Source organism: Erinaceus europaeus, chromosome 2 (genome assembly GCF_950295315.1).
Source record: "Erinaceus europaeus chromosome 2, mEriEur2.1, whole genome shotgun sequence".
Lineage (NCBI taxonomy): Eukaryota > Metazoa > Chordata > Mammalia > Eulipotyphla > Erinaceidae > Erinaceus > Erinaceus europaeus.
Genome location: NC_080163.1, coordinates 55,834,429 through 55,849,108, shown reverse-complemented (window position 1 = coordinate 55,849,108; position 14,680 = coordinate 55,834,429). Strand labels below are relative to the sequence as shown.

Below are 14,680 nucleotides of genomic sequence, written 5' to 3'. Positions count from 1 at the left end.
CCCAGTCTTTAAATGTTGCCAACTCATTTGTATTCTCACAGGATACATTGCTTGGTGGAAGGATTTTGCGGCTGGTTGTGGCCACTGGCTCTCACTTGTCATTTCTGGCTTCAAGGGAATCAGTTTTGGCCAAATGCTTTCCCCTTTTCCTGGTCTATTTCAGGGGCCCAAACTCAGAGCATCTCAGCACTAAGGTGGGCAACTACAGAGCACCACATTTTCTCTAGAGAGTAAGGAGACAGTAGTAGAGTGGGGACAGGTACTGGGTCCACTAAACTAGTGCTCTGGCTGCAAAGTTTCTAAGTGCAGGGATCTGGGGAGGGGGATGGAGTCAGAAACTTCCTGGGAGATAGAACCCAGATCTCAGGGCTGTGGCTGTGCTGTCTTCGACAGAGGACACTTCCATTCAGCCACCATTTTTATTATTTCAAAAGCCACCTGGAAGGGCAGGGGGGGTGGCTCACCCAATAGAACACACATGCATGAAGACCTGGGTTCATGTTCTCATGCCCCACTTATTTTGGGGGGTGGTGGGGCTTCATAGGTGCCTCACCCTCTGTCAATTAAAAAAAAAGAAATAAAAAGAAAAATTATTAAAGGATAAAAAAGAAAAAAAAGGAAACAGGAAAAAAAAAAGGAAAAAATAAAAAGAAAGAACGAAAGAGGCTGCTAAGAGTAGTGGAGTTGTATTGCAGGCATAGAGCCCCTGAGATAATCCTGGTGCCAAAAACCAACAGAAAAAACAAAAGCCATCTGGCTCTGGGAGACAGCTCAGCTGCTGTTTTTCCTATGCATACTTTACCTTGCAGGAGGACCCGAGTCTGAGCTGGCAACACCACATAGAAGCACCATATACAGCAGGAGCTTGGCTGTCTCTCCTTTTTTCTCTATCTCTTTGTACCTCTCTCTGTGTCTCTATATTACATTTTAAAAAGAGGGGTGAAGGGGCTGGGTGGTGGCACAGCTAGCTGGTGGAGAACATTTGTTACAATACTCAAGGACCCAGGTTCAAGCCCCTCGTCTCCATCTGTCTCCATCTGTGGGGATAGAAGGGGAAGCTTCATGAGTGGTGAAACAGTCTCTCCTCTACTATCTCATCTCCCCTCAATTTCTCTTTCTTTCCAAAATAAAAAACAAAATAAAATAAAAAGAGGGGTGGAATCATGTCAGATGCACCCAAAATAAAATAAAATAAAATAAAATAAAATAAGTCATCTGATGCTGACTTTTTGAGCATCTCTTCTTACTCTGAACACTGGGACTTGTGGTCAAAGAACTCACCTAACCAAAGAGCATAAACCTCAGTGGTCCTTGAGCCTGGCAGAGGGTGTGGGCTGTGCAATGTTCCTCCACAGGAAGAAAAATAATACTTTCCCTTGGTGATAGGCGGCCATAGGGTATTGACTTCACTGCTGGGGTTCTCAGAGTGGTGGGGATAGGGATACCTGGAAGCCCACGCTCTGTCTTTAGGAGATGCTGTTTCCCATGGTGGACACTGTGGTGGAGAGTCACCAGATCTGTTTTTATTTATTTATTTTTTTTCAAGAAAATTGTCTTTTTGGATGAAACCTTTGATTTTAAATGCCCTCTATAAATTTCAGCTGAAAAAGAGCCTGGCAGGGTGGGAGGGGGCAGTCAATGGTGGACAAAGTATGATGGGGGGGGGGCAGGAGTTCCCTCCCCGCCAGAAGACAAGGGCTTCTGTCTTCCAGCAGCCCCAGTGGGGTGGACTCGGTACCTCTCCATAGCCACATCTCTCCAACATCTCGTCGGACGTGTATCTGGAATGAGGCTCGTAGGAAATGAGGTCAGGGCGTTGTACCTCGTAGATGGACTTGACCTTGGGGAGAGCTGCCAGGTCTTTGTAATTAAGGATCTCGTTATCCACCTTAGCCTGGGGGAAGGAAGAGGAAATGGGGAGGAAAGAAGCGGACAGATAAGAGAGCTAGAGAGAGAGGAAACAGAAAACAGGCCCAGGGGAACAGACAGCACCAGAATGCAGCAGACACAGAACATTAGGACAGATGACGCTAGGTGACTGCCAGGTTTTCAGAGACTGTTCATTTCAACAGGACTACCATTTAGTGAGCACATGTCATGTGTGAGGTCCTGTGCTTTGCAGAAACCATCTCCCGTCAATGCTACGAGGCCTCTGTGATGTATATGTCAGAATTATTCCTGCTCTCAAGAAGGGAAAATTGAGTCTCACCATTCTGCAGCTGGTACTGCTTAACCAGCAGGTTCTGAGCCTAGACTGAACTTGAGGCATAAACCCACGCAGAGAGGATGTCCCAATCATGGCGTCAAGAAGAAGATAAAGGTGATAAAGAATGGGCCGGCAAAAGAGCTCACCTGGATAGTGCACTTGCTTTGCCATGTACAAGACCCACATTTGAGCCTGTTCCCCACTGCACTGGAGGAAGCTTCGGTGCTCTGACATCTTTCCCTCTCTCCCTGCCTCTTTGTCTTTGTCTCTTTCTTTCTAGCTGAAAAAGTCAGCCTAGAGCCATGAGGACAACCACAACATAACAAGATGGCAAAGAAGACGAACAAGGTAAAGATAGTTATGATCTCTATTCGGAAACATTAGCTAACATTTGGTGAGTTCTTTCTAATTAATTATGTTGTTTTATTAAAAGTTTACTAGGGGGGTTCAGCAAGATAGTGCACCTAGGAAGGTAACCTGGTCTGTCATGACCCAGGTTTGAGCCTATTCCCCATGGTGGTAGGAGGGAGCTTCAGTGCTGTAGTTTTCCCTTCCCTTCTCTTCCCTTCTCTTCTCTTCTCTTCTCTTCTCTTCTCTTCTCTTCTCTTCTCTTCTCTTCTCTTCTCTTCTCTTCTCTTCTCTTCTCTTCTCTTCTCTTCTCTTCTCTCCCCTCCCCTCCCCTCCCCTCCCCTCCCCTCCCCTCCCCTCCCCTCTCCTCTCTTCTCCTCTCCTCTCCTCTCCTCTCCTCTCCTCTCCTCTCCTCTCCTCTCTACTCCACTCCTCTCCTCTCCTCTTTTCTCTCTCTCTCTTTCTCTTTCTTTCTCCCCTTTCTGAAAAAGCCATCCTGGAGCAGTGAAGCACCAGTGAGAACAACAACAAAAATGCTTTTTGTTTGTTTGTTTTTTACTTTATTATGAAAAAGAGAGTCAGAGAGTAGGGGGAGAGAGAGACTTGAGCACTGTTCATCTCTGACATAAGGTAGTGTCAAGGATTGAGCCTGTAGCCCTTGGGGCCTCAGGCAAGCAAGTTTATACTCTTAACAGGCTGAGCTCTCTCATTGGTCCTAACTGACTTCACCCTAAATCTCATAACTCAATGAATCATTCAATTCACAACCCTAACAGGAGGCACTAATATTAGCCTCAGTTCTGAGGAATCAGAGAACTGAAGAATCTGTTTACTTATCCAAGGTCACACAGCTAACAAGAAGCAAGACTGGAATTCAAACCCTAGCAGTCAAACCCCAGAGCTAGCCTGCTGAGCTTCTCCTGCTTCTCAGAGTGGGAAATTCATTGTCACTTTTCACCCTGAAATCTCTCCAAGATACTGAAAGGAGCCTTGACCCTGCCTAGTTCATTTCTCTCAGGAGACAGCTCTGCTGCTGCACATAGTAGCCCAATGTGTCATGGCTCCTGAAGCCATAGTCTTCCTACATCTATATCCTTCAGCTGTTCCCTCTGTGACTAGGCTTCTGCTACGGGCAACTGACATCTGCCAGTGGAGATAGCTCAGCCTGTTAGTGCATTAACATGCAGGCCTGAGCTCACGAAGGCTGCAGTTTCAGTCCCAGAGCTATCTTATGGCCCAGTTTTGAATAAGGAAATAGGAACAGAGAAATCAATTTACTAATTGTGTTCAAGGTCACAGAGCTAGCAAGGAGCAAGACCGGAGCTGTATTAACTTCTTAAACTTTTCTCCATGCCGCAGGGACCAGGGAAGCTTCAGAGCCCACTGTAGAGTAAGGAGCCTCCATGAACACCTTACAATGGGGTGATGTTTTCAACACTTCCCAAGGTCATTCCCCTGTTCCATCAAGTTCCCACCTACTGCTCTTTGGGCACTGAGCTGTCAGTTCCCCATTGACCCTAGAACTGCTCTTCATTGACCTTTGTCCTGCTGGGAGCTCTAAGCGCCCCACACCCTACTGGTCTGCATCCAGGGTCTTAGTTGGGTTTGACCCCAGGGAGGCACTCTCAGACTGGAGGTGCATGGGGACAGAGGCTGGGGGATTTGTTGCCTAGCATTAATCCTGCCTGGCCACCTTCAGCTCAGTCATACAGTTTACCAGCTCTTTCCCTAAGCTGAGGATGGTGACAACATCATGATGCCACAGTCCCTAGATGCCTCACTGTGACTTGTGGATCCCTCACCTGCCCACACTTATGTTAATAGTCCCTTTTTTAAATTACCCTTTTTTTTTTTTTAGAAACTATGCATCTTTTCCTTTCTCCTTTCTTTCCTTCTCTCCTTCTTTATTTCATTCTTTCTTCATTTCTTCCTTTTTTTCTTTCTTTCTTTCCTCCATTCACTGGGTCTTAGTGCCGGCACTACAAATCCACCACTCCTGGTGGCCATTTTCCCCCATTTTATTGGATAGGACAGAGAGAAATTGAGAGGGGGAGAGGGAGATAGAGAGGGAGAGAGAAAGATAGACACCTGCAGACCTGCTTCATTACTTGTGGAGTGTCCCTGCTACAGGTGGGGAGTGGGGGGCTCAAACCTGGGTCCTTGCATGGTACTATGTGCACTTAAGTGGGTGTGCCACCGCCTGGCCCCTCAATGGTCCCTTTAACACATCTTCTGCAGACAAGTCCTTTGAGGTTCAGAAGTCTGTCAGGTTCAGATATCCACATTTGCACCCAACTTGGAATGCATAGATAAAGAGACCCTTGTGAAAATGGCACATTTGCTGGAGTGGCTGCTGCCTCTCTCTCTCTCTCTCTAGGTGTTAGATCTTGACCTTGACAGCTCCTGGCATTTCACCAACCTGTCTCACCCCAACTATATTCATCTCAGCTTTTTATTCCACACCACAAAAATTCTAAGTTTATCTTTCTTCCTCTGATGCCTTAGCTATGATCATTAGACAGTGATTGAGTAGAGACCTCTCACATCATTATCTGAGAAGGAAGGAAGAGACTATGGTGAAACCAAACCATGTGAAGATGTTTCCAGCAACCTGTGGGGGGTGGGGTGGGGGGATGCAGCAAAGTGTGAAAGGACCTGCTGCTTTCAGGTTTCCTGATGGATCAATTTTTGACACCATACCCCGGTAGTTATAAAAAAATCAAACCCTCCCTTTATCCTTCTCTATGTTGACACAGGTGTGCAAGCCCCACAGTAGCTTGATAGATCTGTCCCTGAATTTGGAAACCAGGAGGGGACAGTGGAAGGGCACATCATGGGACACATGATTATGCTAGGATACAAGGGGGGACTGATCTCAGTGGTAAGTCACTATAAGCCTTGCTTATAGTGACTCACCCCCCATCCAGCTGCCCCTCCTAGGGGCCACTCTGCCAGCTTTTTCTTTGATTCCGTGCTGAGCACAAAAGGGGCTAAGTTATTTCACAACAGGTTGACAAGGCTCTGAAGTAGCAGAGGATGAGAGACCCCATAGCACAGCTGCAGACAGACAAGAAATCTCCCTGCAGGAACCAGACTCATATGTGTCCTAACCTCACACCAGACTCTAGACCTGAGCTCCTCAACCCCCCTGGGCTGTTCCCATGAAGAACACCAAGGGGACTCTTGTCCCTCTTGAAGTGGGCAGGGCTCTTTCCTGAGCACTGCTGGGATCAAAATTCCTTGTCTTTTGTGGGAGCCACATGGCAGTCCTTGCCCATACTGAAGGTGCCCTTGATGATGGCAGATGACTTTTTCATTTGTCATAGCTTGAACTGAGGGACAAGGGAAAGGAAATGGTCCATTCTCATTCATGGCTATTATCCAGCCATCAAGGAGAACATCCATCAGACGTGGGTTTGGAATAAGATCAGGTCTCTGAGGGATGGGTGGGCCAGGGGTAGTACCTAGAGCTTCTTATTAGAAGGGGGCTGCCTTCTCACCACTATTTCTGGTCTCTTCCGCTCCTCTGACTTATAAAAAGGTTGGGCTACTTTCAGTTGGGTGAAACCTGACAGCTGTTTTTTTTTTTTTTTTTTTTTTTTTTTACTTTCTTAGAAGCCTGAGCTGCCAGGCTGGGGATAAGAGGCCTTTCAGTGGTTGCTAAGTGATACCTACACAGATGAAGTGGTTGGGCAAACCAATGCTGGATCCAGGGATCCAGGGTGTGAGGTGGATAGAGGTGAGCTTCCTGCTATCCCCTCTCTTCTGCTCACTGGGCTCCCTGACTCTGCAAGATTCACTCCATCCCTCTCTCATTTGACCTTAAATGTTGCTTCCTCAGTCCCTGCGAATTCTCTTCCTGGAATTTTCCAGTATTGTACCTGACTCTCAGGGAATCATATCCTCAATGATATGAGGACAGGAAGCAAGTGGGGGCACTTTACTGCCATGTCCCAGTGTAGAGGGCAGCCGTCAGCACACAGCAGGCACCTAGGACTCATTTACTGAGTGAATGAATGAATAAATGAACAAGTGAATAACACTTCCATGGGATCTTTGAGCTCATCTAGCTAGATGAGCTCTTGGCCCACAGCTGGGGAAATAGCTCAGCTGGTAGAGCACAGGACTTGTGCTCTAGTGGCTCCTAGTTCAACTCCGGTGCCATGTGTACCACAGTGGTGCACTGAAACTCTATCTTGATTTCATATGAAATAAATAAAATGGATCTTTTTAAGCAAATGTTTGGGCTGGAAAAATAGCTCACATGGATAATGTACTGCTTTGCCATGTGTACAGAGCAGGCTGGAGCCCAGTCCTCAGTACACTGGTGGTATCTTTCTCTCTCCCTCTCAGTCTCTCTGTTTATAAAATTAAAAAAAAAAGTTCCTTCTGCCATCCCCTTGGCACATGAAAAATACTTCCATGTTGAAATGCCTCAGGCTTCTGTTGTGCTGAGAAAGTTCTTCTTTACACCTGAAATCCCTTTATAGCTTTGTTTCATCCTCCACATGGCTTCCTCCTCTCTGCAGCTTCTTCACACATCATTACCCTCAAACCCACAACCCATTCTCTCTCTATTCTGAATGCCACTCTGATCCCAGAACTCTCTCTTTGCTGGGCTTCTGCTAAGTAGTGGGGAAGCAGGCTCACACTACTGAGTTCAGAGCTCCTGGCTACTGCACTCACTGCCCTTCCTTTTTCTCACTCCTAATGCATGCTGGCACCACTTGTTGCTTTGTTTCCTGGACTGTGTGCTCCAGGAGAGCAGGTCCACATCCTCCCTGTGCTCACGGTTTCCTAACAGCACGCACAGAGCCTGGTTCAGGCCAAGCTCACACTGGGTACCAGTTGGGTGAAACCTGAGAGCTGTTTTTGGCTTTCTTAGAGGCTTGAGCTACTGGGCTGGGGGATAAGAAAGGCCTTTTTGGTGGCTGCCAAGTGGATGCCAAGTGATACGTACGCAGATGACGCGGTTGGGTGACCCAATGCTGGATCCAGGGGGTGAGATGGACGTTTCAGACGTCCGCCTATGCTGTGGGAGAGATGAGAGACAGACAGAAGGTGAGGTGTTGGACCCCCAGCTTGGTGGGGAGGGGAGGTGGGGGTATGAAAATGCAGCTCTCGGGGACATTTGCAACGCTGTAAGACAGTCAGAGGTTATGCTTGTGTGTCTGTGTTTTCTGCCTTTCTGATGAATAAATGTCAGAGTTCGAATGAATGCCAGACTGTACAGAACTTTGAGTTGTTGGAGAGAATATGGGTTTGCTTTTTTACCCTTTGTAATGGGTCTTTTTAGCTAGGAAGTTATTCACGACACTTTTCACTCTGCGTTATCTCAGTCAATAACGTAAATATTTTATTAATCCTTCCTCATTTCCATCCTTTTCCCCCCTACCCTTCTTCCCTTCCTTCCTTATTCTTTTCTTTCTTTCTCTCTTCTTTTCCTCCCTGTCAGGTCTTTGCTGGGGTTTTGCTGCAGCTATGTGATCCCACCATTCCTAGAGAATGCTATTACTTGTTTTTGTTTTTACTTTTTCTAGATAGAGACAGAGAGAGAGAGGAAGAGAAGGAGAGGGAGAGAAGACAGGCAGAGGAAGAGTGAGGTAGAGAGAGAGAGAGAGAGAGAGAGAGGGAGAGAAAGAGAGAGAGAGAGAGAGAGCGCGAGCGATTGAGAGAGAAAGAGGTAGAGGGACCATAGCACTAAAGCTTCCTTCAATGTGGTGGGGGCTGGGCTTGAACCTGAATTGCGCACATGGCAAATCACAACATTACCCAAGGGAATTATTTCACTGGCCCTTTTTCTTTTCTTTTTTTCCAGACAGTGAGAGACAGAGATGTGGACGGAGAGACAGAGAGACATTTCAGCACTACTCCACTGCTCATAATGCTTCACCTTTGTGTGGTGTTCTTGTGTAGTGGCTAGGGGTTCAAACCCAGGTTTCCTTACATAATAAAAATGCACTCTGCTGGATGAGCTATCTTCTAGCCCCCCAAATGTAAGTATTTAAAATGAATAAAACCGGTCACCTCAGTGGTGGTGAAGCCAAGAATGTGAGACTTGCAAAGCATAATGTCCCAAGTTACACCCTGGCACCTCCTATGGCAGATGCTGCTCTACTACCCACTGATAAACACGTACATCTTATTTATTTATTTATTTATTTATTTATTTATTTATTCTCTTTGTTGCTCTTGTTGTTTTATTGTTATAGTTATTGTTGCTGATGTCGTTGTTGTTGGATAGGACAGAGAGAAATGGAGAGAGGAGAGGAAGACAGAGAGGGGGAGAGAAAGACAGACACCTGCAGACCTGCTTCACCACCTGTGAAGTGACTCCCCTGAAGGTGGGGAGCCGGGGGCTCAAACCGGGATCTTTATGCCGGTCCTTGCGCTTTGCGCCACGTGCGCTTAACCCACTGCGCTACCGCCCAACTCCCAAACACGTACATCTTTTTTTAAAGAGAAATTTACTTATTTCTCTGCAGTGTATTTGCACTGCTTCAAATGTAATTACATAATATTGTGAACCCTGATAGCATACCCATTGCATGTAGACGTCAAGTGATAAACTTGAATCTGTCATTCTCTAAACTGTGGTAAAGATAGATTAGTGGCCCCCACAGCAGAACAACATTTGATCCATTTTAGGGCATCCAAGACAGTGGAATTTGCTGTGATTTAAAAAGTCAACAAACTGAGAATCAAAAACTACTCGTGGGGCCAGGCAATGGCGCACCTGATGGAGCAAACGCACCACAGTGCACAAGGACCTGGGTTTGAGTCCCCAGTCCCCACCTGAAGGGGAGCAGCTTCATCAGCAGTGAAGTAGTGCTGTTGGCGTCTCTCTTTTCCTATTTATCTCCCCCTTCCCCCTCAACTTCTCTCTGTCTCTATCCAAAATAGATAAAGGGTTACTTGGGAACTGTGTGATTTTAGGGCTCTTGGACTTTCGATCTGTTAAATTAAAGGGACTGGTTTTAAGGGTTGCCGAATTCCCTTCCAGATGATTCATCTTACACAATCGAAAACATTATCAGTGGGACTAGATAGAAACCACAACCTTGTGTATAGATTCTGAATAAGTGGCAGCTTTGGAGAGAGGAACTGATGTGGCACAATTGATACTGAGTGGCAGAGGGAGACAGTAAATGTAAAATTATATTTCACTCTTCTCAGTTAGATAGAGGAGGAAGTCCTGATTTGGGGTTAATCCTTCCATGATGACTGTTCATGTCTATTTATTTATTTATTTATTTATTTTAGCAAAGGGAGTGCCAGCACCATAATCTTGCTAGAATTTTCAAGATTTATTTTTAAGAATGATTTCATTTTCGTTAAGTGTGTTTTAGAATTAACTTTTTACTTATACCAATATTTGGTTTATATTTGGTGATATAAAGGCTTATTTTAAAATAAGTTTAAGTACTAGGTAGTGAGTTGTTTGAAAGAAGATATTAATGTACATAATGATATATAGATGGCACATAGATCCAGCAAAAAGTATCAGGGGTGTAGAAGGAGAACAGGAGTTGGGGAAATGCTACTGTAGAGGAGGAAATTGAGGAAAAAGAACAAAAGTCTTCTTATGCCCTAAATAGGGGAGACTTTGAAGGACATGGAGAGAGAGAGAGACCTCATAGCTCAAAAAAAAAAGAAACTACACATTAGCAGACAGACACTTTCACAAAACTTACATTAGATGGATAAAAAAACAGGGAGACAATGTTTAACCCACGGTCAGAAACTGTGCACATGTGTTACTTGGTGAGACTCTTGTAGGTAACTTTTGAAAAGAGTCCTATAGGACCTCTTTGATTTGGGCATCTGAATACAGCCCCACGGAGGCCATGGGATGCTCCTCAATACACCCCAGGTCTCTCCTCCATAGTACCAGATACCCAGGATCCTTGGAGCAAGAAGTTAGGTTTCTAGGACTTTTTGGTACTTGTCAGAGCATAGTAACTCAGAGGAATACAGGGCCTCCACTGGGATGCTGCTATGGTCTGTTTAACTCCATTACTGTGAGCAAAACACCATCCTCTCTGCAGAAATTCTGGTTTCTCACTAGCAAAGAAGAGATAGATAGTCCTTGCCCCATCTGCCATAGTTGTTAAGGAAATAAAATTAGATGCTGGCTGTGGAGATGCTTTGCATCCTGAGGCCATGTTAACCATCAGTACTAATAAGTATCTTACGTGGAGGAGAAACCAGGAGTGCATCAGAGAGACTCCAACTTGGAAAGCAATGGCACAGTCTCACCTGGAAACACTCAAAACACTCACATTAATACAGTTCTTCATAGTGTTCAAAGTGCTCTCATATCCCTTCCAAAGTATTCCCCTCCTCAACTGCAATCACTACTAAGGATACAGGCATATTTGGGGGTAAAGTGTGCACACTATGCAGTGACTCTACAAAAACACTGTCCCCAACCTGTGGTCCAATGTAGCTCACTTACCTTTAACTTCTTCTCTGCCCGGGCTGCCTGCTTGCAGATGGGGTGCCAAACCTCAGAACCTAGGGAGCCAGGGGGAATAATAAGGGATCAGACCGTTGCATCCACCAGTTGTGGGAGTCTCTCTCCAACCCCATCTCCGAGCACACTCTCCAGAGCACGTGTGTCCTCCAAAGATGCCAGGAGGACTCCTGGTTTGCTTGGCTCTTTGCTGCTCCTCCTCCAACTCGGTTCAACCACCCTCACACTTCCTGTCTGAGCAAACGCTACAATATCTTCTTGCTCGCTTTCTTACCTTCCTGTTGGGCGAGACTGCTCTCTGCCCTGGGATCCATAATTCTTAGTAACTCACTCAACACATACAGTCTCAAGGACAGTAATCTGTGGATTTATCGCCCCAACCAAATGAAGACCTCTCTCTCTCTCTCTCTCTCTCTGGAGAGAAACTTGAGTTCTATTCATTCATTGCTGACCTCCCACGGCATCCAGCATGGGACTTTGCTCTTAGCAGAGGCTCCATACAAGTCTGCGGGGTCACTAGATGAGTGGACAATTGGCGGTGAGTGACACATAGCAGGTGGTCAATAAATATTTGTAGAGTGAGTGAATGGCGGTGGAGGTGCAATAAAGAGACAGCCTGCGGTGAACTCAAGCCTTCCTTTCTCTTCAAAGACTTAAGGCTGTCCATGAGGGCTATCACATTTAAGGGGAGGAGGTGTCATGGTGTATATTCTGCCTGAGGGCACTGTCTTGACCTGCTAATTCTCAAGAGGCTCCAGGTTCTTTAAATTTAGCTCACTGTAAATGCCCATATTTCATTGTGGGTGGGGGTTCAGTTGGCTGGATCTGAACCTGATAGGCCAATTTGGAAAAGCATGAGCAACAGGTGTGGCTGGTCAGATGCTGAGCAGAAGCCCTGAATATTACCCATGCCCTAAAGCAGAAACAGGTGTCCTGGATTAGAAGGAAAAATAGGAACATATTATCCCTCTGGTGCCATTCCTCTTATAAGCAGCTCTAAAAGGAATGGAGCCAGCAAATGGCTAGATTCCTGAGCACCCAGATGGCATCTGTTTGTCTGACTCTGTTTTTTGGAATCAACTTTCTGTTATGGTCTGTTGCCTGGAGCCCCAGGGACTGGAGGACTAAGTAACAGTGAGGCGGTGTAAAGTTGAGCAATTGAACTTAAACTTTTTTTTTTTTTTTTTTTTTGCCAGCAGTGTTATAGCTAGGGCTCTATGAATCCACCCCTCCTGGAAACCTTTTTTTCCCTATTTTATTTGATAGGAGAGAGATAAATTGAGAAGGGAGAGAGAAAGGCAGATACTTCAAAGCTGCTTCGCCGCATGAAGTGTTCTGCTTCAGGTGGGGAGCAGGGGCCTGAACCTGGGTCCTTGTGCTTGTGATATGTGAGCTTAACTGGGTATGCCACTGCCTGGCCTCTTGGACTTAAACCTGAGGTGAGGCGAGAAGCCTGGTTTCCTGTCTGCTCAGCCCCTGGCTCATTCTCTCATGGGATCAGTTTCTTCATCTGAGTAACAAGGAAGAATCTGGATGAAGCCCATCTTTAAAGCTCGAATTTCAGGTGAGAATGTAGAGAAAAGGGGACTCTCCATACTTGGTGGGAATGTAAACTGGTGAAGCTCTTTGGAAAACAGTGTGGAGAGTCCTCAAATAAACATGAAACTTTCTCATGATCCAGCAACACCACTCCTAGGCAGGTATCCAAATGACATGAAAACACTGATTCAAAGGGACATATGCACCCTATGTTCTTAGCTGGATCATTTATAATAGCCAAAGAGTGGAAGCAGCCTAAATCCCCATCAATAGGTGACTGGATAAGAAGTTTTGGGATTCTCCATGGATCACTACTCTTCAATTAAAAAAAAAAGTTGATATTGTGTTCTTCAGGACAATATGGACAGAATTGGAGGTGATTATGCTTAGACAGGCAAAGGGGTAAAAGACAACTATTGAATGGTTTCACTCACAAATATAATGCAGAAAGTTAAAATACATGAGCTTGCAAAAAAAAAAAAAAGACAGAACTATGACGGTTGTCACTGGGGGCCAAAGAACTGTGGCGGGTACAGTATGGAACTATACCCCTTATAATCTTATAATCTTATAAACCACCAATACAAATTCTTATAAAAAGGATAAGGAAAAATCTGAATTCTTGGGTCAGTTTTGCCATTTGTGGGGCAGGGCTTTTAGATTCTTGTTTGCGGATGTCCCTGGGTGCTTTTATCAATTTGCAGTGAGGTCCAGTTCCTGTAAGGTGCAGTGACTCTCAGAGCCCAGCAGAGGGACTCTGAGCCTATGTCTGGATCTAGCAGCCACAGGGCGTGTCCACTCCCAGAAGGTGGGTGGGGATCCTTGCTGTGCAGGGTTACTAGAGAGAGCATTTCCGGGTCCTCACTGAACTGCTGCTGAATCTGCTAGGAGTTGTTTACCAACTCTGGCAGGAAGCACATGTGACAGGCCACTGTGGGAAATGAGTGAGGTGGACAGAGATGTCTGAGGAGGTCAGGAGAGTAAGTGGCAGAGGTATAGGAGAGGTAAAGAACAGTCATTCTCACTGGGGGAAGTGATGTGCAAAGTGAAGGGGGGGTCAGACTAGATGGTCTCTCCATATCATAACACATCTGTTCTGAAGCAGAGCCCAGGCACAAGTGACCTCAGTGCTCTGATTAGGGGAAACAGGTTTATATAAGGAGTGTGCATCAATCTCTCTCTCTCTGATCAAGAGATAGAAACTAGAATCAGAGTTCTGGATACCTATCTCACTAGCTAAAGAATCTGCCTTGCCATGTAAGCAAACCAGATTTGAGGCCTGGCACCACATGGGAGTTGCCATGGCCTCAGGGGAAGCTCTGGTGCTCTGACATCTCTCCCTCTCTCTGTATGTGAAAAAACATCCTGGGAAATTGTGCACGTGCTAGGTCTCAGTTCTGCCAAAGGGGAAAAACACCCAAGCATTAGAAGTGGAAGAAAAAAAAAAACCAACTCAGAAGTTTGGGAGTAGATCATCTACATGAAAGAGAGAAGACATTTGTTTGTAGTTAACAATAAGCTCAGGTAACAGAAGGAAATGAGGTTATGACTCGCTGAGCTTATGCCATGAATCAATAGCTTCACACCAGCATAAGGATACATCTAGTGAGAAGGAGGTAGCCCTTCTCTTCCATAGGTCTTCTTTTCAGAAGCTAAAACAGTATCTGGCTCATAAATAATAAATAAATGAATAAATCCCACCCTTGAATTTAAAAAGAGACAATGAAACGCACCCTGAGTGATGGTGATCAGACCAGAGAGGTGAGCCAACACCAGCCTCTAAGGCAAAGCTAACAGTGATACCGATTTAATAGAATGGTGAAAGTGGTTTTGGGTACTTGAATGCCTTTCTGGAAAGAGAGATGAGTTTGTTCTGCATGCCTTGTAAAGTATCACAGACAGAAGTCCCCATGAAAGAAAAAGTCACATCTGAAGAGTGACTGAGTGAGCTCCTTATCTCTGGAAGAATGTAAGTCAACACTGAGTGGATAATTGCTTAGCAGGGACAGTGAACAGGAGATGCACAAACAGGCACTTACTATTATATTCAAGTCATAGAGCTTTATGTTCCCATGACAACAAGCTTCTCTATAGAGAAGTTAATTATTCCC

General features: G+C 45.5%; 1 protein-coding gene across 10 annotated transcripts in view; it reads right to left on the bottom strand.

The window, feature by feature from the left end:
• ABLIM3 (actin binding LIM protein family member 3) overlaps positions 1–14,680 on the bottom strand; it is a 154,221-nt gene that overhangs the window by 21,941 nt on the left and 117,600 nt on the right. For 5 of the 10 annotated variants that reach the window (XM_060180788.1, XM_060180819.1, XM_060180824.1 and 2 more), the window contains exons 9-11: positions 11,013–11,071; positions 7,515–7,586; positions 1,739–1,894 (exon numbers count right to left, since the gene is read on the bottom strand). In XM_060180788.1, the coding sequence (XP_060036771.1) occupies positions 1,739–1,894; positions 7,515–7,586; positions 11,013–11,071 (287 nt within the window). The remainder of the gene's footprint in view (positions 1–1,738; positions 1,895–7,514; positions 7,587–11,012; positions 11,072–14,680) is intronic. The other 5 variants (XM_060180831.1, XM_060180836.1, XM_060180845.1 and 2 more) reach the window with 2 other exon arrangements.